A 26,503-nucleotide genomic window follows, 5' to 3' on the forward strand; every position below is an offset into this window, starting at 1 on the left:
ATAGCCAGAACACAAACTGGCACCCATACATCGCAGGTGGCAGCTTTACCCACAATGCTGGCCCCTGATTACAGTTTCTTGATAATGCAGACCCTAGGAGATGGAGCAAGTAATTGGGTTCCTGTCACCCCCAAGGGAGACCTGGGTTGTATTCCTGGTGCTCAGCTTTGGCCTTGACTCTTCCCCAGTTGCTTAAGGCATTTGAGGAGCTCTCTCTCTGCTCTCAAATAAATTAACTGAAGCAATTACTCAACTCATATTCTGTAACCAGAATTCATAGGCCAGCTATGTAGACAGATCCTTTTGATCCCCTTCCACCCATCCTTACATTAAGGGAGCCAACACTGTACAAACAGTACTTTAACACTGCACTGGTAGCAAGGTAAGGAACTCTAGTGATGGACACTCTTACCCCAACAGTAAAAAACAACGGTTTCACAAGAGTCCTTATAGGATATGGAGATGGATAAAATACTGTTTCTTCCACAGGAGGAATCAAAGCACTTCTCTTGTATGTTTCGCCACTTGTCCCTGTGTCTGATCTTCGAGGTTCAACCTTCCTCGGTGCTTTTCTGAATCCAGATTTTTGCTGAATAAAGAAATTAAACCTATGAAGGAAAACAATGGATTAGAAATGGAACGGCAACTTGTAAACATCAAACTCTATAGGCATGCACTTGGTTTCCATCATCATCATCTCAGATTACTCTTATGCTACAGTCCAAAAAGACCCAGGAATCCTACTCCTAGCTAGGATTCAAGTCACATTTAACCTTTCTGGAAAAGGTAAGAAATAAACTAAGGCAACTTCAGAAGGTACTTGTCTGAGCTACTACTATCAATCAACAAAATAATTTGTGTCGAGACCAGTGTGGTGGCATAGTAGCTAAAGCTGCCACCTGCACCGTCAGCATCCCATATGGGCGCCAGTTTGTGTTCCAGCTGCTCCACTTCGAATCCAGCTCCCTGCTAATGGCCTGGCAAAAGCAAGGAAGGATGGCCCAAGTGTTTGGGCCCCTGCACCCGTGTGGGAGACCTAGATGAAGCTTTCAACCTCAGCCTGCCTCAGCCCTGGCCCTTGCAGCCACTTGGAGAGTGAACCAACAGATGGAAGATATCTCTGTTTCTCCCTCTTTCTCTCTGTAACTCTTTCAAATAAATAAGTAAAACTTTCTTAAAAAATAATTTGTATCTATCCTCCACACAGACTCTGCACTCTTCTAAAAATACTGGAGAACTCTAAGCTGTAGGTTTCAATCAGCACAGAATGGCTGTTACTTTGAAGTTTGGTCAATTTCTAAAACAAACATTTATCTTTAAAGGCATCCCAGGTTCAAATAAAAATTTCTTTTATAAATACTGGCCATTATAATTGACAACTTCTTTTACCTCTCCATTTATTTGTTTTGATTCCTTATAGCCAGGCCTCCTCAAAGCATCCGACATTAGTCATCATGCCTCCCAGTTCTAATTTTTGTAAGGCTGTATTCTCTCTCTCTCTTTTTTTTTTTTTTTGGACAGGCAGAATGGATAGTGAGAGAGAGAGACAGAGAGAAAGGTCTTCCTTTTTGCCGTTGGTTCACCCTCCAACGGCCGCTGCGGCCGGCGGATCGCGCTGATCCGAAGCCAGGAGCCAGGTGCTTCTCCTGGTCTCCCATGCGGGTGCAGGGCCCAAGCACTTGGGCCATCCTCCACTGCCTTCCTGGGCCATAGCAGAGAGCTGGCCTGGAAGAGGGGCAACCGGGATAGAATCCGGCGCCCCAACCGGGACTAGAACCCTGTGTGCCGGTGCCGCAAGGCGGAGGATTAGCCTGTTAAGCCACAGCGCCGGCCGTATTCTCTCCTTTTTAAAAGATTTATTTATTTACTTATCTGGAAGGTAGAGTGACAGAGAGAGGTCTTATCTGTTGGTTTATTCCCTAAATGGTCACACTAGCCAGGGCTGGGCCAGGCCAAAGCCAGGAGGCAGGAACTGCATCCATTGGGGTCTCTGACATGGGTGGCAGGGGCCCAAGCACTTGGGCCATCTTCTGCTCCTTCCTAGGCACATTAGCAGGGAGCTAGATACCAAGTGAAGCAGCCAGGACTGGAATCAGCACTCTGATATGGGATGCCAGCATCACAAGCAATGGTTTAACCCACCGTGCCACAAAGCTAGCCCCTGTTCTTTCAGTGCAAGTATTCTACTCTGTCACTAAGGTTAAAAATCTAGAAGTCATTTTGGAGTTCTCTCTCCTTTATTCTTGCATCCAATTAAAACAACTCTGTCAAGCGAAAGTATTTCCTTCACTCCTAGACTAGATCATTATCTTCTGCCTGGATTACTGTAGCAGCTTATTCAACTTCAAACACTTGAACACATTGTATGTTCTCTTCCTCACACCACTTCTCATCAGACATTCAGTAGTTCCTCAAATGTCCTCTCAGAGGGCCAACAACCTCTCCTTAACTCCAATCCAGCTTCCCTGTCTAGCCTGGAATACACCACCACTTTCCAGTAGACAGCCCCGCATCCAAGGAGGCCCACTGCAAACTCATCCTGCACACTTGTATTAAACACAAAGCTTCCCTCGCTCTGCATAAACCCCACAGGAATTTTTCATCACCCCAGCAAACACAGCACACATCCCTTAACCCTGTCCCCCTCTTTTCTCTGGCCACTTCCTCCTGCCACCACCATAAATCCTCTCTACACGTCTTACACTGACTTCCTATTGCAGTTCCTGCGACCTGCCTTGCGGTGTGACCTCTGACAATGCTGCTCCTATTCTGGTACCTGTTCCCCTTCGTTAACTTTCACATGCCCTTCAGAATTCTGTTCATAGTGTAATCTCCTCCTTGAGGAAGTCTTCCTGGCCTCTCTCAGGCTAAGTAGGTCTCTGCACTCCTAGAGCTCTAAAGCACTCCTAGAGCTCAATTACTGTCCACGGCTCTATTACATTACAATTTTGGATTCACTAAATCTCTACCTACAAGTCCAGTCCCCAATAAAGCTCAATAATTTCCTGTGAGTAGGAGGGGTCAAAAATAAAGTTTTATTTTGAATAACTGAAAGTAAGATAGCATTATTCACTAAGATAAGGAATACCAGAGGCGTCAAAATGAGAAACTGGAAGATGAGCAATCAACAATAACTTGCTTGTAATCATGGCAGCTTTATTCTTATCTCTAAAAACTGCAACTTAAGTTTCCATCAACAGGGAATGGATAAATAATGGTCCATGTGCACAAAGGAGTACTATGTTTGGCCCCAAAAGTGGGGTGGTTCTAAGAAAAAAACTTGATCACACACCACAGATAACTCTCAACATTGTGAGCTAAAGAAACAAAACACAAAACAGCACATAACACGGGACTGTGTGAGTTCCAAATATATACACAGTTGGAGAACAGATACACCACTCTGTTAGGATGAACATCAGAACAGTAATTGCCTGGAGTGGGTGGGGCTTGACTGGAGAGGGGCAAGAGAGAACTTTCAGAGATGCCGGAGGTACTCTTTATCATGCTGCAGGTAATGGTCACACAGGTGCATACATTTATTAGAATTCACAAGCTGTACACTTAGTATGTATACATCTTACTATCTATAAATTATATCTGATTTTTATCATAAAAAGATGCATATAGAACATAAATCTAGAATTTATACTTCCAAATTAAGTGTCATTCCTTTTAAAGAAATCCATTTGGGGAAAATTATCGAGTTATTCAAACACTGCTGGGGCCAGCGCTGAGGCGTACAAGGCTAAACCTCCACCTGCAGTGCTGGCATCCCATATGGGTGCTGGTTCAAGTCTGGGCTACTCCACTTTAGATCTAGAACCCTGTTAATACACTGGGAAAGCAGTGGAGGATGGCACAAGTGCTTGGGCCCCTGCACCCACTTAGGAGACCTGGAAGAAGCTCCTGGCTTTGGCCTGGTCCAGCCAGGCTGAAGTATCTTTCTGTCTTTCAAATAAATAAATCTTTAAAAAAAAAAAAAAAGTGTTAGTGTTGCTGTAAGTCTTATAAATGAGTATCCTTTAGCAAACTCTGATTAATAGCTAATCCCAAATCTACCCGCAATGCTTTTTCCTTGCCTGTGTTGCTAGAGGCTAGGAAAGAGTGATACCTGTCCAGCCTGTGGTTGAGTGGCCACATCACAGAGAACTCTGGCCAAAAGTGACTTAATTTTTAGGAGCCTCTTGGAAAGCTTTTGCTTACCCAATAAAAATGAACATATCACTCACATCACACACACAAATACATCTTTCTGCCTTGAATAAGGATGTAATAACTAGGGCTGACAAACTATGTGTAGCCTGCAGAGTGGCTTTGATTCCCAAACTGCTCCTGAACCATTTTCAAATAGCAAGGGTCAAGAAGCTGATTCCCCACTCTTCCAAGGTTACTTCTACTTAAATTAGAACGGCTTATCTACAGATTAATCTCATCTAATTAGGTGACAAAGAACTACATACAACAGCTCCTCTTAGGTCCCAGCATCTTTACTCTCCCCCCTTTTCCATAACAGTCTCCTAGAATTTCCAGGCATTTGATTTGGAGGTGCAACAACTCATCACTGGCTTAAGACAATCCACACATCCCATTCCCTAGCAACTTCAAGAGATTCAAGAATGGGAATGTGTCCCAGCTAAAGCCAATCTGATCCAATGAAATCATTTTCAGTATTTCGCTAGTGATACTGGAAAAGAGAATCTTTCCTACTGGATTTGAACCTAATATACAACCCCAAAAGCTTATGGCAATCATCTTATAGCCACAAGGAGAGAGTACACTGACAGACCAAAGACAACACTTAGAAAGCAAGGACAAACCATGGAGAAATGGGGTTCTGGTGATAACTGAGACACTGGATCCCATCTCACTAGAAGCCAGTCCTACCTCTGGACTCTTCACCTGCATAAACCAGTAAATGTCTCTAATTGCTTAGGCTGGTTAGCTTGGGTTTTCTGTTGGCATATGATGCCTTTCAATGTAATAAGTACATTCATTATATGACAAGGTACATTATCTTTCTTTAGGGAGCTTTCAAATTTCTTAAAAGAAAAAGTCTCTAAGTGCAAATGTTAACGCTCTAACTCACAGGTTACATTAATTAGCTCAACATGAGTTTATTAAATAGATAAAGAAATTACCTACCTGAATTAAGATAGGAAAACAGGAAGTGAAGCAACACAGTAAGATGGAGGGGATGCAGGAAAAGGGTCCTTTGAAGCCTTCAACAACCATAAAGGTGGAACTGCCTCTGAGTTCTGTTGCTCCAGTCCTTTTACAATACTAGATTTCTGGAAGCAATCTAATGTACTCCAAGTGGGACTATCTCATGAATACTTGAGTTACCATTAACCACACAACTGTTAATTTTTTCCTTTTTTTTTTTTTTTTTTTTTTTTTGGACAGGCAGAGTGGACAGTGAGAGAGAGAGAGAGAGAGACAGAGAGAAAGGTCTTCCTTTTCCATTGGCTCACCCCCAATGGCCGCTGCGGCCGGTGCAGTGCGCTGATCCGAAGCCAGGAGCCAGGTGCTTCTCCTGGTCTCCCATGTGGGTACAGGGTCCAAGGACCTGGGCCATCCTCCACTGCACTCCCGGGCCACAGCAGAGAGCTAGACTGGAAGAGGAGCAACCAGGACAGAATCCGGCACCCCGACTGGGACTAGAACCCGGTGTGCAGTGCCGCAGGCAGAAGATTAGCCTATTGAGCCATGGCGCCGGCCACAACTGTTAATTTTTTAATATGATCCTATAACTTTTTTTTTTTTTTTTTTTTTTGACAGGCAGAGTTAGTGAGAGAGAGAGACAGAGAGAAAGGTCTTCCTTTCCGTTGGTTCACCCCCCAAATGGCTGCTACGGCCAGCGTGCTGCAGCGATCTAAAGCCAGGAGCCAGGTGCTTCCTCCTGGTCTCCCATGTGGGTGCAGGGCCCAAGCACTTGGGCCATCCTCCACTGCCTTCCCGGGCCACAGCAGAGAGTTGGACTGGAAGATGAGCAACCAGGACAGAACCTGGCGCCCCAACCGGGACTAGAACCCGGGGTGCTGGCGCCACAGGCGGAGGATTAGCCAAGAAAGCACGGTGCCGGCCAGTGCCAGCAGATCCTATAACTTTTAAATACAAAAAACCAAACTCATGTATTTGCTGGCTTAAAAGTGAGGTAACATAGTCTCACTATGAATGTTTTTTTAAAGGTTTTATTTATTTATCTGAGAGGCAGAGTTACAGACTTACACAGTGAGGAGAGAGAGAAATGTCTCCCATCCACTGGTTTACCCCCCAAATGGCCACAACAGCTGGAGCTGAACCGATACGAAGCCAGGAGTCAGGAAGTTCTTCTGGGTTCCCCATGTGGGTGCAGAGGCCCAAGCACTTAGGCCATCCACCACTGCTTTCCCAGGCCACAGCAGAGAGCTGGATCAAAAGAGGACTAGAATCAGCGCCCATATGGGACACTGGCGCCGCAGGCAGAGGACCAACCCGCTGCACCACAGTGCCAGCCCCTGTGAACTGTTTTTAAGAGTAACGGATATTGGGGTCAGCATGGTGTCGTAGAAGGCTAAGCCTCCACTTGCAGCTCCAGCATCCCATACGGGTTCTGGTTCAAGTCTCAGCTGCTCCACTTCTGATCCAGCTCCCTGGTAATGTACTTGGGAACACAACAGAAGATGGCCCAAGTACGTGAGCCCCCTGCACCCAAGTGGGAGACCTGGAAGAAGCTCCCGGATTTGGCCCAGCCTTGGCAATTGCAGCCATCTAGAGAGTGAACCAGAGTTGGTAGATCTCTCTCTATATATATCAAATAAATAAATAAATCTTAAAAAAAAAAAAAAAAGAATAGGGGATAGGGCCAGCACTGTGGTATAGCAGGTAAAGCTGCTGCATGTGGTGCTGGCATCCCATATGGGCACCGGTTCAAGTCCCCAGGCTCAGTTTCCGATTCAGCAGATGGCCAAAGTCCTGCACTCTCATGGCAGACCAGGGTGAAGCTCCTGGCTCTGGATAGGCCCAGCTTCAGCCATTGCAGCCATTTGGGAAGTGTCTCTCCTTCTCTCAAACTCTGCCTTTAAAATAAATTAATAAATCTTTAAAAAAATAGGGGATAAAAACAATGCAACTTAAATATACATACAGGTCAGCACTAATTTGTTACTGAAATTTTGCATTATCAACAAATTGAGCATAAATGGCAAGAAATGACAGAGATAACATGTGTCTAAGCATACACAACAGATTAGATTAATCTCACTTAAAATATAGGGACAGGATCTGCTGCAATGGTTAAAATGCCTCCTGGAATGCACTCATCCCATATCACAGTGCCTGAGTCTGAGTTACCGCTTCCTACTAAGTTGCACCCTGAGAGACAGCAGGTGATGGCTCAAATACTTGGGTCCCTGCCACCCACTTAGGAGACATGAATTGAGTTCCAGGATCCTGCTTTCTGCCTACTCAGACCTGAGCTGTTGAAGTCTATTTTTTAAATTTTTTTAAAAAGTTATTTATTTGAAAGGCAGAGTTACAGAGAGAGAGGAGACAGAGTGAGAGAGAGGTCTTCCATCCTCTGGTCCACTCCCCAGATAGCCACAATGGCTAGGGCCAGGCAGAAGCCAGGAGCCAGGAGTTTCTTCCAGGTCTCCCATGTGGGTGCAGGGGCCAAAGGACTTGGATCATCCTCCGCTGCTTTCCTAGGCACACTAGCAGGGAACTGGACTGGAAGCTGATCAGCTGGGACTGGCACCCGTAAGGAACACCAGCACTGCAGACGGCAGCTTAACCCACTATGCCACAGTACTGGCCCTTGTTGAAGTCTTTTGAGGAGTGAACCAGCAGATGGAAGAACTCTGTCCATTTCTTTCTCTCTGCCTTCTGAATAAACAACAACAAAAATATAGTATATACATATTTAGGGGAAGGGAGAGATTTTTCCATAAATCCTTAATTATTCTCTTAAAATCCATCTTGAGCTAATGAATGGTGAATAAGGAAAATTAATATAGCTGATTTACTGACTTGTTAAGTATCCTACTCAAAGATATCTCACTCTGAAAATTTAAGCTCTGTACATGTGCTACCATCAACATTTTCTATCTTTGGATAGTTTTACAAGTGCCAAATTATGCAGGTTTCTACTTTCATGCCTAAGCCATGTTTTTTAGAAGTACTGCCAGAAGCTTAATAACTACTGTATTTGAAGAACCTAATGAGATGTTCTCCTTTTTAAAAAGATTTACTGGTTTGAAAGGCAATGCAACAGAGACAGAGACAAAGAGATCCACTGGTTCACTCCCCAAATGGCCACACAGCAAGTCTGGGGCAGGCTGAAGCCAGGAGCCAGAAACTCCATCTGGATTTCCATGAGCGGCAGGGGTCCAAGTACTTGGGCCATCTTCCTCTGCCTTCCCAGGTGCATTAGCAGGAAGCTGAATCAGAAGTAGTGACCTGCAGTGGCAATGCCAGCTCCCTGTCCTTTTTTTTTTTTTTTTTTTTTTTACAAAAGGCCAGATAGTAAATATTTTAGTCTTTGTGGCCTACTAAAATTTCCCTCACATATTACTGTTGCTTTACAATCCTTTAAAAATGTAGAAACAATTCTTGGCTGCAACCACTGAAATGTCACTTTTGAACATTCCATACGAATAGTAAGCTTTTCAAACATTAGATACTAATTAACATCAGGCCTGTTTCTTGCTCATTTATTACTTCAGATGGTCTTTAGGACAAAGCTTACCACAGGCTCATTAACATTAGCTTTCTTTGGCTTCCTCTCCCTAAACCCAGTACAATGATATATCTACAAATCCAAAATTGAACTGTGGCTTCCTAATAGACATGCTCATCTTACCCCTCAAACCAGCAAACTCAAATGGGACTTGAAGTAAACAATGAAATCACAACTGAAATGTATCCCATTTCCACCTCACATCTTCCTTCTCTCAGGAGTTTAGGATCGGTGCCTGAAGCTCCACATCATGGTATAAAAAACAGAATTACCCAGGGGCCAGCACTGTGGCATAGCGGATAAAGCCACCAGCTGCAGTGCCAGCATCACATACGGGTGCCGATTTGAGACCTGGCTGCTCCACTTCGGATCCAGCTCTCTGCTACAGCCTGGGAAAGCAGAAGATGATGGCCCAAGTCCTCGGCCCCTGCACCCAGGTGGGAGACCCTGGCTCTTGACTTCAAATCAGCTCAGCTCTGGCCATTGTGGCTATCTGGGGAGTGAACCAGTGGATGGAAGACCTCTCTCTGCCTCTGCCTCTCTGTAACTCACCTTTTGAATAAATAAATAAATCTTTAAAAAAAAAAAGATACAATTACCAAAGTTTTCCACAAATCCTTGATAAAATTTACTTGGAGTATTTTAAGAGCTACAGGTTCTGGGGCCAGCATTGTGGTGCAGTGGGATAAAGCCACAGTCTGCAGTGCCAGCATCCCATATGGACACCGGTTTGAGTCCGGGCTGCTCCACTTCCCATCTAATGCTCTACTAATGTGCCCAGGGTAGCAGCAGAGGATGGCCCAAGTCCTTGGGCATGGGAGACCCGGAAGAAGCTCTTGGTTCCCATCACTGTGGCCATTTGGGGAGTGAATCAGTAGATGGAAGATCTCTCTTTCTTCCTGTCTCTCCCTCTAACTCGGCCTCTCCAATAAATAAATCTTTAAAAAAAAAAAAAAAAAAAGAAGAAGAAGAAGAAATACAGGTTCTTCCACTCTTCCCACTCTCCTAATTCTGATCTCATGGGATTGGGGTGGGGCCCGAGAAATGAGGTACTCTAAAAATACGGAGTCATTCTTAAAATCAGGCAATGGAGCCACCATACTGAAGCTTCAATCTTTCACCATTGCTAGCCCACTGCTGATAAACACTTCATGTTCCTTGCTACCGTAAATGAGATGGATTCCTGGAACCCATCTAACCAAGACAGAAGGTGAGAGTTAAAACTTTGAATGAAAGATCAGGAGCAAATTCTTGGGCAGTTAAAGGATTCCTCTATCAATTTAGAATTGGATTATCCTAAGGCAAAATCATCACATGCAGACCACTCGCCACACGGATTCTACTCGGGAAAGCTCCGATAGTTTTCTTTCCAAATATTCTGCAAGCCAAAAACTCCAGGGTCTCAATCCTTCAACCGAAAAGTCTCTCCTTCGACTTTGCAAGAAGCAAAGCGATGTCCTCCTTAGCTCTCTAAACGCTATTAGAACTTGGGGCTGTAGCGCAGCGTTAGGATCAGACTGATAGAGATTAAATTCTCAGCTCTGTCATTCTACCAGTCGCGCAAGTGCTTCGCTTTAAAAAACGGGCTCAATATATTTTTCTCTCAAGATTCTGAGGGTAGCACGCCAGCCGCCCGCACGGGTCGCTTCCCCCATCTCCGCTCTCCCCACGGGAAAGGGGAAAGCGCGGGCTCGCGGAAGTCTGGGCCGGAATGGGCCACGGAGCGTCCCGGCCCGGGACAGAGCGGCGCAGCGGGGAGCGACGGAAGGCAGGAAAGCAGGAGGAGGCAGGCGAGGAGAGGCGAGTGAGCTGGAAGTAGCTCGAGAGGCCCGAACCGCCTCCGCCCCACGGGATGCGCGGCCACAACTCGGAGGCCTAAAGGCTACAAGCCATTACCTGCGTCCGAGCAGCCGCGGCAGGGCCAAGGCCGTAGTGAGTTCCTCGGGGCTGCGGCCCCCCAAAGCCCACGCCTGGCCGCAGCCCCAGCTTCTCTGTGCCCAGCCTCGCCACGCCATCTTCCCAACCTCTGCCCCACCATGGCCCGACCTTACCAACCCCAGCCGCGGAATCACTTCCGGGGCGAAAGAAGAACCATAGAGCGCCGAAGAGCGGGCTAGAGCGCCCCCGCGCGGCCCCGTGGAGGTCAAACCAGTCAAAGGGATCGGTTCCGGCCAGCTGAGTGCCTCCGCTCGAGGATAAAGCCGCGGCTTGGCCTCCAGCGCACCTGCAGCTGGGGAAGATAAGGCTCAGAAAAAGAGGAAGGAAAGCTGGCATTTGTTAGCCAAAGCTATGTCCCAGGCTCTTTCCCAGAGTTACTGCAGTGAACCCTCATGAAACGCCGCTTCGGGTAGATTTGTCCTCACTGTCTCCTGCCTCAGAGGCTCAGAGAGAAGTGCCTTGAAAATTGCAGAGCTGGCCCCTGGAGGAAGCAACAAGTTTTCTTAAATTGCTATTCCTCCTTCTGCGTTTTACCGTTTCTATTCTCTTAGACACGCGCAAAAGGATATGCCTCATACCTTTAACAAAAATTCGTGCAGAAACGGAAATCCAAATTTCTGGATGGAATTCAGACTTCTCGGTTCGGCCTGCGCCGGCCTGTCAGTCAGCTTTATTTCCTGCCATGCTGGCGGTTTCTCGAAGCACCATACTAGTTCTGTGCATTCATTCCCCTTCTCACTGCCAGAAACACCTTTTCCTTCTCCCCATGTCAACCTGCCTAACCAGCTTGCCCTTCGGATCAGCCTCAAACGTCTCCTCATGTGGACCTCTCCCCGACTTTCGCTCAGATGCCCTTGCTCCCTACTTTCCTTCTGCCTATGTACATCTCCACCATAGCGTCCCACTCATGGCATGAGCACTTATTAAGCACCTACAGTATGCCAGATGATGGGACACCGTCTGACCTCGCAGATCCTCCTGTATTGGGAAAGAAAAGAACAGGTAAGCAAATAGGCAGTTAATACATTGTGAGATGTGCTAGCATCAGGAAGGCAAAAGGGTCTTTGCGGAGCTTAGGAGAGAGAAATAGAATTCAGTTGAGGGATGGGGCATGGGAGGTTGAGAGAGAAGGCATCACCAAGGGATGAGAGGAGCCAAAATGTTACGGACAGAATAGCATTTGTGATGGCTCCCATGGCATGACTTGTTTGAGAAATTAAATTCACTTTGGCTTTATCACAGGTGTCTAGTGTGGGATTTGATTTGAATGTATTTGCAAAACGAGAGGTTGGATGTGGGCAAAAGGCAGGAGATTTTATTATCAAGGCTCAGCAAGCATCATGAGCATCATACCTGTATGTTCTCCAAGTCCCATGATGACAAGGCCATGGGCCAGTTGGATGCTGAACATGCAATGGGTTTGTATCTCAGCCTAAGAACACTGAGCTTGGGAAATCTACCATTTTATAGGTTTTTGTAGTAATCAAGTGAATCATCTTTTTTTTAAAAAAAAATATTTATTTGAAAGTCAGAGTTACACAGAGAGAGAAGGAGAGACAAAGAGAGAGGGGTCTTCCATCTGCTGGTTCACTCCCCAATTGGCCGCAATGACTGGAGCTGTGCTGATCCGAAGCCAGGAGCCAGGAAAGAGCTGAGCTGATCTGAAGCCAGGAGCCAGGAGCTTCTTCTGGGTCTCCCACGTGGGTGCAGGGGCCCAAGCACTTGGGACATCTTCTACTACTTTCCCAGACCATAGCAGAGAGCTGGATCAGAAGTGGAGCAGCTGGGACTTGAACCAGCGCCCATATGGGATGCTCGCACTGCAGGCTGAGGCTTTAACCTGCTGTGCCACAGCTTTAATCTGCTGTGTCACTGCATATCTTTTTTTTTTTTATTGTTACTCATTTTCATTTTTTGTTTAAAAGGCAGGGAATTAGAGAGTCAGCCAGGAAGAAATAGACATCTCTTCCATTCACTGATTCACTCCAAATCCCTGGAACAGCCAGGGCCAGGTGGAAGCCAGGAGTCTGGAACCCATCTGGGTCTCCATAAGGGTGGCAGGTACAAAATACTTGATCCATTACTTGCCACCTCCCAGGGTGTGCATTAGCAGGAAGCTGGATTGGAAGTGGAGGATGTGAGACTCGAACCAGGCACTGCGATATGGGATGCCCATAACACCCACCCCACAACCTAGCATTATTGTCCCCACTTTGCAAAGGGGAAACTGAGGCTTACTGATATTCTGATACTTTCTAAACATTCATGGGCCACCTCCTGACTCTGATTCATGCCTTGTCACTTTGATGATTAAATGACTACATATGTGTTCATATATGAGGAACCCAGTTCACTCATTAGCACATGGTTGGCACTCCACGCATGGCAGCAATCCTCATATCATTATATGCAGTAATGATTGGGAAGTGACAGGGAAGCCCATCTAAGGGGAAGAAGGGCTATTCCCAGCAGCATTTTATCTTAAGGTCATAAACAAAGGGCTTACGGATGTTGTATGGGTGAAAGGGGTCCCCACGAACATACCAAAGCAGTTATCACATGCCAGGCTCCTGCTGAACTTTGTCATGTGTGATAATCCTAAGGGAGAGTTCCATTTGCCATGTCAAGAAACTGCAGGACCAACGACAGGAGGCTGGATGTTGGTAGCAGGTTATGAGAGGGTGCTGCCAGCTCCAGTCAGGGGCTCTAACGAGGAGATAAGTGACGGAGGATTAGGAAAATCAGGCAGGAAGCAGTTAAGTCAGGGCCCAGTCTTTATTTCTCCTGGGTTGCACACAGCCGCCAGACCAGGGGGAGGCTCTCTATGGCACAGGGACCCGAGGCTTTCTACTGCTTTCTGGGAGCCCCCTCACCCCATGGTTCCCAGTCTGTCAACCTCAGGTCCTGAGTGTTTTTCCACACAAAAAATAGACTATCTGTGAGAAAACACTGGTGTTTTCAAAAGCGGGACCAGTGTTGTGGTGCAGTGGATGAAGCCGCTGCCTGCAACACCATCATCCCAAACAAGTGCCAGCTGCTCTGCTTTCAATCCAGCTCCCTGCTAATGAGCCTGGAAAGACAGTGGAAGATGGTCCAAGTGCTTGGGCCCCTGCACCCATGTAGGGGACCCAGATAAAGTCCCAGGCTCTCAGCTTCTGCCTGGTCCAACCCTGGCCATTGTGGTCGAGAAGAGAACCAGTGGATAGAAGACTGATATCTCCCCCCACCGTAACTCTGCCTTTAGAATAAATAAATAAATAAATAAATCTTTAAAAATTTTTTCTTTTTTTATTAATTTTTTTTTTTTGACAGGCAGAGTGGATAGTGAGAGAGAGAGAGACAGAGAGAAAGGTCTTCCTTTTTTTGCCGTTGGTTCACCCTCCAATGGCTGCTGCGGCCAGCGCATCGTGCTAATCTGAAGCCAGGAGCCAGGTGCTTCTCCTGGTCTCCCATGCAGGTGCAGGGCCCAAGCACTTGGGCCATCCTCCACTGCCTTCCCGGGCCATAGCAGAGAGCTGGCCTGGAAGAGGGGCAACCGGGATAGAATCCGGCATCCCAACTGGGACTAGAACCCGGTGTGCTGGCACCACAAGGCGGAGGATTAGCCTGTTAAGCCACGGCGCCAGCCCAAAAAATTTTCTAAAGCTTAGAGAAACTTGTACATTTGCCTGCAAAATGGTCAGGGGCTAATCAATATATCACTTTTTCTTATTTCTGGAGTCCTCCCAGCCCATGCCAGCAGCAATGATTGACAGCCTACCAATTAGAAACACGGGTTCATTCTTATGTGCGTCTTTTAGTGACACTAAAAAGAAAGGTAAGGCATTCCTTTTTTAAAAGGCAGGTTTATTGAAGTATGACTTTTATACAGTACTTCATCATTTTTTTTAAGACTTTTTAAAAAATTTATTTGGAAGGCAGAGTAATAGAGAGAGAGGGAGAGTCAGAGAGAGAAAGATCTTCCATCCTCTGGTTTGCTCCCCCAGTGGCTGCAATGGCTGGGGCCTGCCTAAGCCAAAACCAGGAGCCCAAAATTATATCCGGGTCTCCCACATGGGTGACAGAGACCCGAATACTTGGCCCACCTACTGCTGCCTTCCAAAGCACATTAGCAGGGAGCTGTATTGGATGTAGGGTGTCTGGGACTCCAACCAGTACTCTGATATAGGATGGTGGTCTTACAAGGGGCAACTTAACCCACTGAGTGACAATGCCAACCCCAACTCTCACTCTTTCTAGGGCACAGCTGTATGAGTTTTGACAAGCACATAGAGTTGTGTAACCATCACCACAGTCAAGATACAGAACACTTATTTCCATTACCCCAGAAAGTCCCCTTTATATCCCTTTTTAAAAAAGATTTATTTTATATTTGAAAGACAGAGTTAGAGAGAGAAGTACAGAGAGAGAGAGAGAGAGAGAGAGAGAGAGAGAGAGAGAGGACTTCCATCGATGGTTCACTTCCCAATTGACTGCAATGGCCGGAGCTGCGCCGATCCGAAGCCAGGAGCCCGGGGCTTCTTGCAGGTCTCCCACATGGGTGTAGGGGCCCAAGGACTTAGGCCATCTTTTACTGCTTTCCCAGACCATAGCAGAGAGCTGGATCAGAAGAGGAGCAGCCAGGACTAGAACCAGCGCCCATATGGGATACCAGTGCTTCAGGCCAGGGCTTTAACCCTCTGTGCCACAGTGCCAGCCTCTATCCCTTTTTGATCAACCCATAACTACTCCCAGGCTCTGGACACCACTTAAATGTTTTCTGTTCCTCTATTTGGCTTTTCTTTTCTTTGCTTTTTTATAGAGAATTCTCTCTCTCTCTCTCTCTCTCTCTCTCTGTCATTCAAATAAATAAATCTTTAGAGAGAGAGAGAGAGAGATCTTTCATCTTCTGGTTCACTCCCCAAATAGCTACAATGACTAGGGCTGGGCCAGGCCGAAGCCAGAAGCCAGGAGCTTCTTCCAGGTCTCCCATGTGGGTGCAGGGCCCCAAGCACTGGGGCCATCCTCTGATGTTTTCCCAGGCACATTAGCAGGGAGCTGGATTGGAAGTGGAGCAGCTGGGACAGGAACCAGCACCCATATGTGATGCCGGTGCTGCAGATGGTGGCTTAACTGGCTATGCCACAGTGCCGGCTCCTGGTTTTGCTTTTTCAAAAATATCACAAAAATGGAATCACTACCGTATACATGTGTGTGAACATGTATTTTCATTTATTTTGGGTAAAAATACCTAGGACTGGGCAGCTTCATTGGATGATGTAGTGTTTAATCTGTTTATTGTTTCCCACAGTGGCTGCTACATTGATATCAGGTGTATTTGAGAATTCCAATTGTGCTGCAGCTAAATCATCAGGTTTTTGCTTTTTTAAAAAAAATCATTTATTTCTGCTTAAATTAATTACAGATAGACAGAAATCTATATTCCATCTGCTGGTTTACTCCCCAAATGGCTGCAATGGCCAGGGCTAAGCCAGGTGGGAGCCAGGAGCCTGGAACTCCATCTGGGTCTCCCACGTGGGTGCAGGCTGCAGCTTTCCCAGGCGCATTAGCAGGGAGTTGGGTCAGAAATGGAGCAGCTGGGACTCGAACCAGCACCTAGTTGGTATGTGGGCATTTCAGGCAGCAGCAGCTTAGCCTGCCGGGCCACAGTGCTTGTCCCAGGGCTTTGCTATAAGCGAGTCTAATAGATATGCAGAGGTGTCTCATTTTGATTTTAACGTGCACTCTTTTAATGCAAAGCATTCTTTTTTGATAAGCAAACCATATCTGAAGACACAATGTTTAAAACTTGAGGACTCTTGTCAGAAAGGTAAACAGGGTCCTTGTGTAGAATTTGCTGGACCAGTTAGGCTATCTACTGACTTTGCCGCATAGACTATTTCTGTCAAAAGTCTGCAGGGAACAGGCAGGGACCTGCACTTCTTCCCTCTGGCCAGGAGAGGGCAGGAGAGGGCAGAAAATAAGCAGTCTTCTAAATTTATTTATTTATTTATAGTTATTTATTGCATATCAGTCCCCAGCATTTGTAGTATTTACATGCATTAATACATTCATAGTTCTGTTTGGAATCCTTTCCCTCTGCACCTACCTAACTTCCACTTTGTGAGATTTGATTTCCAAAATTAAACTTGTCATCTGATTGAATGACCTTGTAAGATCCCTTTCTGCCAGACCACAGCTACCCTAAGAACTGAGCTGCCTTGTAGAGCTTGACAAGCCTGATGTCCAAAATCACTCCCATGGAGCAAGGATGAGAGAACCAGGAGATGGGCTGGGTGAGCCTTGTTCTTCCTCTCTAACTTTGCAGGAGCAGAGAGAGACAGGGGAAGAAGCTGGTGGGGAACAGGCCTCTGGACCCACCACTGGCTACAGGCTCTTCTCTCTGGGCCCTGAGCTGGGGCTGCTCAGGCGGGGCACTGCACAGATTTCCTGGGGCTGGGGCTGCAGAGTACCCCCAAAGACATATTCCAGCCGGAGCCCTGGGCTCCCCTTGGGCAGCTGGAACTGAAAGGTCCTGAGAAGGGTGGCAAACATCAGGAAGAGCTCCATTCGAGCCAGCTGGTCCCCCGGGCACATCCGATGTCCTAGAAATGGAGGGAAAAAAGCCTGAGGCTGGCAGCTGGCCCATCACAGCCCCACTCACCACCCAGGACCCAGCACCGTTCCCGTACCGGCAGAGAATGGGAGGAAGGCCTCGTTGGCCACGAAGTTTCCATCCTTGTCCAGGAAATGGCTGGGATTGAACTCTCGGGGGGTCTCCCAGCACTCAGGGTCATAGAGCACGGAGGCCAGGTTGGGCAAAACGATGGTGCCCTGTAGAGAGGAGCTCCCGTGGCTCAGGGGCTTCCAGAGGCCCTGCACCCAGCCCTGACCCAAAGCTGAAGTGAACCAGAAGACCTGTGTGCAGTGGGCACCCTCAGGGACTCTGGCTCCAGGCCTCCCGCCTCTGTCCTGAACACCGTAGACCCAGGTCTAGAAAACAGAGCAACTGACACCCATGGGGAAAGCTCATGACTGGTGAGCATGACTACGAGGGACCAAGATCTGCAGCAGGAAACAGACGTGGGGACAGGGTGTGTGTGTGTGTGTGTGTGTTGGGGGGGTGGCAGACGGACAAAGAGAAAGAAATGGAGAGAAGCACACCAAACGCCTCACTCTGTAGGGCTGCAGAGAACATGAACACTGCCCCAACTTACCCCTAGTCCTAACCCTTATCCTAGCAGAAGTGAACGACTGTGAGAGAGTCAGGCCAGGCAGGCACAGAAAGTGCCAGAGGCTCCTGTCGGGGCACCTCCTGCCCCGGCCCCTGTTCTGACTAGAAACGGCACAAGGAGCCAAAATGGAGCAAAGAACAGGGTTAGTAATGGCCCTGGGACCAGGGACACTCCGCTCTAGCACTCTGGGGAAGGCCTCCCGCCCAGGGGCTCAATGGCAAAGATCATAAAGCCAAACTAGCCACCTTTGGAAGGACCCCGGAAGTCTTGGCTTTAACAAAGGTAGCTTGACTTTTTTTTTTTTTTAATTCAGAAACAAAAATCAAACTCAGCAGAGGTAGAAGCCTGCATCCCAATTAGAAGCCAAAAAAAAAAAGAATGCAGAAATGGAGCTGCCGTTCGTACCTCAGCAGGATCTTATCTGCATTGCTACTGCAGGCCTGCAGGCCTGGCCCCACTCTTCTGCACCCACAGGTCACTCTGTGGCTTCATGCGGAGGCGTGGGGAGGCCAAGCGCTCGCTGCTGCCCGAGAGCACAGCACTTCCCAGTTACCGTCCTGGGAATTTCACATTTCTCTTTCCGAGGTTAAGTAATCCCCTGCCTTGCAGCAGTTCTTAGTAATCTCCTCCAGAGGAAGAGGCTCCGGGCAAAATGCTCTTTTCCCTCCCCAGTGATTCCTGTCCTGTTCTGGCCTCCTTGCAAAGTGACTCCCTGACCTTGTTGCACAGGCCAGGTGCAGCGCACAGCGCTCACAATACACCAAAAGGACAACCTCCCTCCTCCCAGGCCACCGACCACCTGCCTGCTGCTACCCTCTGGGGACTGCAAGCCAGCGTCTCCCCACCATGAATGGCAGCCTGGAGTTCACGGCTGAATGCAATGTTGGAGGAGAGACAGGCTAGAGTGCAAACAGAGTTGGTGCATGGCTGTTGTCACTGAGACTCAAGCTATGAAATGGTTAGGGACAGCTTAGGCGTGTCTGTAGCATTTAACCACCCGCTGTCACGCCTTGATGCCGTGTTCTGCAGACATCTCTCACCCAGGCTGCCAAAGCTCGATATTGATTGAATGGGTCCCTGGAGCTCTTATCATGAAGCAACTCCTACAATCAAATTGGCAGGAATGGACTCTTAATAAGGGAATCTGTGATCCCAAAAGGCATAGCACAGAGCTAAACCTGGATCCCTTCCTTGCTAACGACCTAACTTGGCATAGCTCTCAGACAACCCGGCCTCGGCCCTCCTGCCGCACCGGCAGCAGGAGGAGCGGCCCACTGGACCACGCAGAACATCTCCGTTTGTCCTGTTTGTTCCTCTTCTCACCTAGAGGGGCATTTTTGGAGCAGGCAGGGAACGTGGTGGAAAAAGCAGAAACTCTCGAGCCAGGCATGAATTTGAAACACCCATTGGCTGTGTTTTGAGCAGTTAAACGAGCGCTTGGCCAAATTTTCCCTGTCTGGAAAAAAAGGAACAAGATCTAAAGGATAAGGTCTCTGGAGGAAGAAATGCGTGCAGGCAGGAATCTCAAGCGCAAGAAAATTAGTAATAAGTGAATAATGGCATCCAGCAGGGGCGCTGAACGTGAGAGGGAAGATCGCACCTGCCTTCTCTCCCTCTCCACCCTGCTTTCCTGGTGCCCCATGCCGTACCATGCCATCGGAGACAGGCTGGAACCAGTGCTGAGCCCAAGCCCCTGTCTGGGGAATGGCTCAGGGCTCCAGCTGCCACCTCCAGGCACAGAGGGCATCAATTTCATTAAAATGGCCACCTTGCCAGCCACGCATCTGTGGCGTGTTACAGTGCTCCCCAAGGACCCTTGACTCCTGGGATTCACACCCTTATGTGATGCCCACCCCCGGAGGCTGGGCTGGACCCAGAAACTCAGTTCTAACCAACAGAAGGCGGCAAAAGGGGTGGGCTATCACATCTGGGTTTAGGTTCCAGAAAGAGGGTAGCTTCTGTTTTGGGTTCTGCCTCACTGTCTTCAATGGAGGTCAGCTGCTGTGTCTTTGAGCTGCCTTAAGCAGAGGCCCATGTATCCAGGACCTGCCAGTGGCCTCCAGCCCACAGCCCACAGAGCAACAGTCACGCAAGTGAGCCTGAAGTGGAGCGCACTCCCCCACCCCGCTAGCGGAGCCTTCAGATGAGGCTGCAGCCCCACCCACAACTTGATGGTAACCTCACCTCAAGGACCTACAATTCAATGCAGCCAGCTAAATGGCACCCAGTTTCCTGACCCTCAGAAACTCTGGAACCATAAACACTTCTGTTTTAAGCTGCTAAATTTTGGAGTAATGTTTTTCACAGCAAGATAGAAAACAATTCAGTATATTTTGTCTTGGCTATGCATGGTTTAACCAAAAACACTATTGCACCTGGTGATGCCGTGAAGATGGAATGGTGCAGTGGGCACAAAGTTCTTGGCTCGTGGAAAGCCTTGGCAGAGAGCGGGTATGGTCATGTAACTCCAAGACAGGTGAGACCCAAGTTTTATATGCATTTCCAGTCACTGTTCTTAACTAGTTTCATATGGCTTTTTCTCTATTTCCCCTTTATTTGGTACTTAATCTCTTAACCTTGTTATCAGATGAAAGAACCAAGGAGAGTTTTTCTGCTAGGAATCACTTCTGAGGAAATAATACATAGGGCAGACGGAGTCCAAGGCACATCAATCAATCACAAATGGCCTAGATCTGGTGGAATATTATGCAGCCCTTAAGAGTGACAGGGAGCAGAGGTTTTCACAGGCTGCTCCCTGCATCCAGCATCCATACCACTTGAAAACCTGCTAGAAATGTGGATTCCCAGGCCCTGCCCAGAAGCTCAGAGGGGAGCCCAGCCCTGTGTGTCGCCACCAGCCCTCCAGGCAGCTCTGATGTTCCTGGAAGTTGCAGAACCACTGCTAGAAAAGACTCTGAGTCATACGTGAAGTGAAAGGAAGGATTCATACGGGATAGTCAGGCTGATAACCACTACGCACAACCGCTGTGAACAAGAGCAGTGGGAAACAGGTGCATTGGACAGCCCGCCAGGTTTATCTCCGGACAACAGGGAGCTTAACACGCCATCCTACTGTGAGTGCATTCGTTATCCTCAGAACCCCACATCCCAAAAGCCTAGATAGGTGACCGACCAGCAAGTAGGCAGACGCTGCTGCCCAAGGCTGTGCTGGCAACTGGGGTGGGGGGTGCCATGTGGGACCACCTACCTTGGGCACGGGGTAGCCGCGCACTTGCGTAGAAGCCACACAGTGGCGCACGGCGCCCACGGCCACCACACTGCTGAGGCGCTGCACCTCGTGGAGGACGGCGCGGGTGTAGGGCAGTCTCTCACGGTCCTCGTAGCGGACGGCCTGGGCAGGGCCCAGCACCATGTCCAGCTCCTGCTGCACCCTCTCTGCAGGAGACTCAGGCTGGGTCAGAGGAGGACACCTGCAGCCCAGCCTCCCCGCCCCACCCCCACCACCTTCATCCTCCCCAAGGCCCCTGTGTCACCCCACCCAGCCGCCCCGGGCCCATGGAAGCAGGCCCTTTCTGAGGCAGAGCCTGCTTCTTGTGAGGAAGAACTTGCAGTTTCCTCCTGCAGGGGGCATCTGTGGGAAGGGAGCAGAGCCAGATTTGAGCACCCACTATGTACCAGGAGCTATATCTACAAAGAGATACAAACTGTCTCCCAGGTTAATAAATAAATAAATAATAAAGCCACCACCTGAGATGCAAGCATCCCATATAGGCTCCGGTTTGAGGCCCGGCTGCTCCACTTCTGATCCAGCTCCCTGCTAATGCACCTGGGAAATCAGCAGAAGTTGGCCAAAGTGCTTGGGCCCCTGCATCCACATGGGAGACCCGGAAGAAGCTCCTGGCTCCTGGCTTTAGCCTGGCCTAGCCCTGGCTGTTGTGGCCATCTGGGGAGTAAACCAACAGATGGAAGATCTCTCTCTCTCTCTCTCTCTCTCTCTCTATCTCTCTCAACTGCCTTTCAAATAAATAAATAAATCTTTTAAAAATACCCAAACTGTTGTCTCCCAGATGGGGCAACGGAGGCACTTACAGGGCAGGTACTTGGGCCCAGGTAGTGGAGCCAGGACTTGAATTTGGGTCATGGCCAGTTTAATCCCTGAGAGAACCCCAGCCACCTATCATCCTCTTCGATCGTGATCTCGAGTCGGACACCTAGTAGGTGCCAAATGATTGCACAATGAGCACCAAAACGTTGCCCCATTTCACACTGGTTCTGAGAGGTGGGGGGACTTGTCTGAGGTCGCAGAGTAACAGGTGGGAATGAAGTCCCATCTCTCTGGCTCAACAGCATGAGTACTTCCTGTCCCACTGTGGGCCGGGCTGGAACTGGCCACAGAACTGAGTGGCAGAGGTAGTACCTGCAGCCCAGAGCTGTGCGCAGGGGCTACTGGGTGTGGGGCCTCTCACCCTGGACAGCTTCGTGCTGGACCATGTAGATGAGCGCCCAGCGCAGGGTGGTGGCCGTGGTGTCAGTGCCTCCCAGAAACAGGTCGATCACCACCTGGATCAGGTTCTCCTCGCTGAACGTGGAGACAGGGTCGTCCTCAGCCTGGCAGTGGGTGATGATGGGCAGCTGGGGAGCGGCTCCGAGTCTCATGTTCTTCCCTAACGGAGCCCTATTGCCTCCTTGAGGCCCAACGTGGCCCGGAGCTGCCGTGGGGGGGGTCAGACCTGCAGGGAGGTCCGAGTCCCAGGACGGCACTGACTTTTGACGAGAGGGTCTGGCCCTGACATCGGCCAGGCTCTCTGCTTCCCACCCTTCCCGTGTCTGCAGAAGCTGCCGGGGCTGCGGACAAGATTGTGGAGAAAACCCCAGAGACAGCCGCTTCAGGGTGTTCTGGAAGTTCATGTGTTGAATGAGACGTGAACCCCCAAGACCAGGCTTCGAAAGGAGGGGCAGCCGGGGAGACAGCTCCTCCCGCAGGCTGCTGCTCCCAGCCTACCTCGGCGATCCGGGCCAGGTAGCAGCTGATGAAGTCCTTGGGGGCCTCAGGCCCCATGAGCTTGTGCCTGATGATTTCCTGGTGGATGAAGCCCCGCACTGCCTTGTGGTGCCTAAATATCTCCTGGTGGGGTCCCGGTAGGTGGCGCAGGGCCCAGGGAAACAAGTCATACAGCTGTGGGGAGAGAGACCCGCCAGGAGCCCACTCAGGTGGGTGCCAACCCCTGGGTCACGGCCGCTGAGAGCTGAGGGTTGGGGGCTCTGACCCACGCAACCCAGGGCTGCCTCTCATCTGGAAGCGGTGGGAGCAGTGGTTGTGCAGGCCCCACAGGCTGTGTTTCTAGGGCTCTCGCCTGCCTCTCGGTCCCTGTGCACACCTTCGGGCTGCCCCACAGCGGAGGAGGCTGGATGCTGCGAACCTGGCACAAGCTCATGCCCAAGCCACCTCAGGAACCCAGAACCAGGCCCTGCCTGTCAGCCTGCCTGCCTTGGGTCCCAGCCAGCCCGCAGCCTGCACACCTGCCTCCGCAACACGCATTACCCGGCGCCACACGGTGCTGACAAAGGCCAGGCCGAAGTCGATGGCCTGGATCAGTTCCTGGAAGATGGGCTCTTCTGAGAGGAGATGGGGACCAAACACGAGGGTCCCGATGACTCTGGCTGTGCACCTGACAATGGGTACCTGCGGGTCGAAGGGTCTACCTGAGAGCAGAGGGACGGGGTCAGAGTGAGGAGGGTGGCCACGCACCCCATCGTGTGTGCACTCACTCGTTCCCCTCATCACTCATTCCCATTCCTCGTTCACACACTCAGCAAGTGCTCATGGAGCGCCTTCTGCGAGCCAGGCTCAGTGTCAGGGTTTGCAGAGAGGTGTGGGAGGCAGCCAGCCATGTAAATGACAGTAGAATGCAGGAAGGAGCCAGGCGGGTGCTGGACGGGGCCTCAGATTCAGGGAGGCCTCAGCCAGGTCTGGGGGAGGGAGGGGTGGTGTCTCACACAGAGGGAAGCTGGGGTGGAGGCTAGGGCACCCCAGTGGGAAATGCAAGTGGCTGGAGGCTCTGTTGATAAGCAGAGCAGGAGAGCTTCCGGCTTCCCATCATCTGGGCATTCCCGGACCTGTGTCCACCTGCCCTGGAGAGGCTTCCAGGCTATTTCTGTGAGTGACCCCGAGGCTTTGTGGACGCACACACGCGGGCACTCACATGTGCAGCGAGGCTCAGCCTGCTCTGCCGAGCTGTGGGCTCCCAGCAGCTCCTTACCCTGCTCCCGGTGGAAGGCTTCAGCCAGCTCTGCCGCCTCTGCCTGTAGCTGGACCTCCAGCGCCAGCTTGCCCAGGCCCAGCCCGCGAAGTGTGGCCAGGCAGAAGCGCCTCTGTTGCCGCCACGTGTGCCCATTGCTGCAGATGACTCCTGGGCCCAGGACAGGGAGTTGGTTGATCAGCAGGCCCTCCCACCTCCCAGCCGTCCAGGCCTTGACACCTGGAGAGCAGAACCCAAACAACCTTCCCAACCAGCTCTTGGGCTGGTGCTCTGACCAGCGGGGTGGACTCAGCTTTGCCCTCCCAAGTCTGCCAGCTCAGTTGTGCCTGTAAGAGTCCTTAAGGGACATGGAGGCGTGGATAAAGGTGGGAGGGGAGGGAGGAGGCCTGGCAGGAGGAAGAGAGGAGTGAGAGCACTTGCTGGGCCCTGGAGGTAAATTCTTGGTTAGGCCCATCTCACAGATGAGCACACTGAGGGGGAACAGGGAGGCTGGCTACACAAGATCACAGAGTTGGCAAGCAGCTGGGCTGACCCTTGAGTGTGGATTTCCCCTGCAGCACCCCACAGCTGGTTCCTTTCTTCCTCTCCCACAGGTCTCCACAGAGTCCCAAAGCCCAAGCCCTCCTGGCTCCCTCCTGCTGTCAGTCCCAGGCCAGCCCCGCCCCACTGCACGGTGGGACTGTTCAGCCGCCTCCCCTCTCCAACAGGAGGGCCAGCCTTGCCTTGTTCTCCAAACAGGTCCCGAAAGAGCGGGGTCAGGGGCCGGCCCGAGAACTGCTCCGAGTTGGAGACCAGCGCCTCCTTCACAGCCTGGAAGCCGCTCAGCACCACGACGGGCGTGGGGCCCACCCACACAGTGAACACACTGCCGTGAGTCTGGGCCAGCTGCGGAGAGACAGGGGTCCCCAGGGCTGCGCACCAAGCCCCACTGGCCCCACTCCCTGGGACCTCGCTCTTGTCACAAGTCCCCCCACCTTCCTGCAGCCTGCTCAGAGCACATATGTCCCTGGAGCCCCTCAGTATAAGTGTGCAAGGTAGACATCTCTGTCTCCATTTTATGTATTAGAAAAGAGAAGCCAATAAAGATAGCAAAAGACCTGGAACCCAGGTCTCTGAGCTTCCTGCACGGTGCTTCTTCCCCCACATGAGGATTTGGGGCAGGAGTTCAAATCCAGGTATCTAGGGGAAACGACTGAGCACTGCTGAGAGCTGAGGGTGGCTCTGGGGAAAGGCAGTGTCTCCTGCCCAGCAGCCGGCTCAGGCCCGGACTTCACATCTACTCAGCACAACCGAAGCCCCCACTGATGACTCCTTCCTCCCCTGAAGCAGTTTTGTATGGCCGTTTGTGTGCCCTTGGGGCTCCCCTTCTCCCCAGTTCCTCCCAGCCACCAACTGCTCCCTTGAAGGAGAGCTCTGCTCAACACGGCTTCCCGACTGCGTTCTGGAATTCTCTGCTGCAGACTCAGCGGGCCGTCTTCACACGCCACGTCTGCAGTCCCCTACAGCCTTGCGTTTGACACTTGGGGAACTGATTCTCAGGACCCCAGCGCAGGCCAGCAGCAGGACCAGGATTCACCTTCCTGTGCGTCTGACCTCAGCTCCTTCCTTCTATCGTCCCCCGCTTAGGACAGATCCCTACCTGGAGCAGCGTCTCGGGGTGCAGCTGAAAGCCTAGTTGCCACAGGTTTCCAAGGACGGGGAAAGGGAGGGGGCCGGGAGGAAGGCGGCTGCGTTCCCAGCAGAAGGTGCCAAGTTTCAGGAGCAGGAAGGAGATGGCTAGGAAAGCCAGCCCACTGAGCAGGGAGAACATCGCCTTGGTCCTGCGTCTCCTCTGCTCCCCGCTGCTTCCCAGCGTACTCTGGCCTCCTGCCCCCCTGCCCTGCCTGCCCTTGCTTTTATGCCAGATGAGGGAGGCAACACCACCCATCTTTTCCCAGTGGAGTAAAATCCGTTTGGTCACACCAGTCACACCCGGGCCACACTGCTTGGCAGCGCCGCAGGGCTCCAGCCCGAGACAGGTTGGGTGCTGTCACTCCTACATCAGCTTCCACCTCAGCTCACCTCTGGCCCACGGAGCTCAGCCCTGGTGAGGCTCCTCAGCCTCTGCCCGGGTCAGCTCAGGCAGGGCCGGGGCAGCCACAGGCAGTGGCAGTGTCCCCCAGGGGATGTGCTGTTCTAGCTCAGTGTCACGAAAGCTGGGCTCTTGTGCCTGTTCTGGGGTCTCTGCAGCTTCTTGGGGCCTCTCTAGGAGTCTCTCCTGGGGTCTCTCCAGCCTCCCAGTCACCACCTGCTCCGACCTCTGGTCAGCCTGCTCTGTCCACCTGCCTCAATCCCCTTGTTTGTCCCTGGTCAAGTTCTGGAGCCTTTTCTTCTTTTCAAAAGTCTTAGAACCAGAACACAGGGGTCTAAAT

General features: G+C 50.4%; 2 protein-coding genes across 2 annotated transcripts in view; both read right to left on the reverse strand.

The window, feature by feature from the left end:
• PARL (presenilin associated rhomboid like) overlaps positions 1–10,775 on the reverse strand; it is a 49,572-nt gene extending 38,797 nt beyond the window's left edge. The window contains exons 1-2 of the mRNA XM_062210458.1: positions 10,616–10,775; positions 413–608 (exon numbers count right to left, since the gene is read on the reverse strand). Coding sequence (XP_062066442.1) covers positions 413–608; positions 10,616–10,734 — 315 coding nt within the window. The 5' untranslated portion in view covers positions 10,735–10,775. The remainder of the gene's footprint in view (positions 1–412; positions 609–10,615) is intronic.
• A 6,248-nt stretch (positions 10,776–17,023) lies between these two features.
• On the reverse strand, positions 17,024–26,019 carry LOC133751337 (cytochrome P450 2B4-like). The gene is made up of 9 exons (XM_062181330.1): positions 25,732–26,019; positions 24,815–24,977; positions 24,093–24,242; positions 23,375–23,535; positions 22,835–23,008; positions 22,299–22,440; positions 21,080–21,267; positions 17,329–17,470; positions 17,024–17,241 (listed from the first exon to the last, which is right to left on the reverse strand). Exons 1-9 carry the CDS (start codon positions 26,017–26,019, stop codon positions 17,024–17,026), a joined length of 1,626 nt encoding a protein of 541 aa, XP_062037314.1.
• Positions 26,020–26,503: the final 484 nt, after the last annotated feature.

Source organism: Lepus europaeus, chromosome 2 (genome assembly GCF_033115175.1).
Source record: "Lepus europaeus isolate LE1 chromosome 2, mLepTim1.pri, whole genome shotgun sequence".
In the NCBI taxonomy this organism is placed as follows: Eukaryota; Metazoa; Chordata; class Mammalia; order Lagomorpha; family Leporidae; genus Lepus; species Lepus europaeus.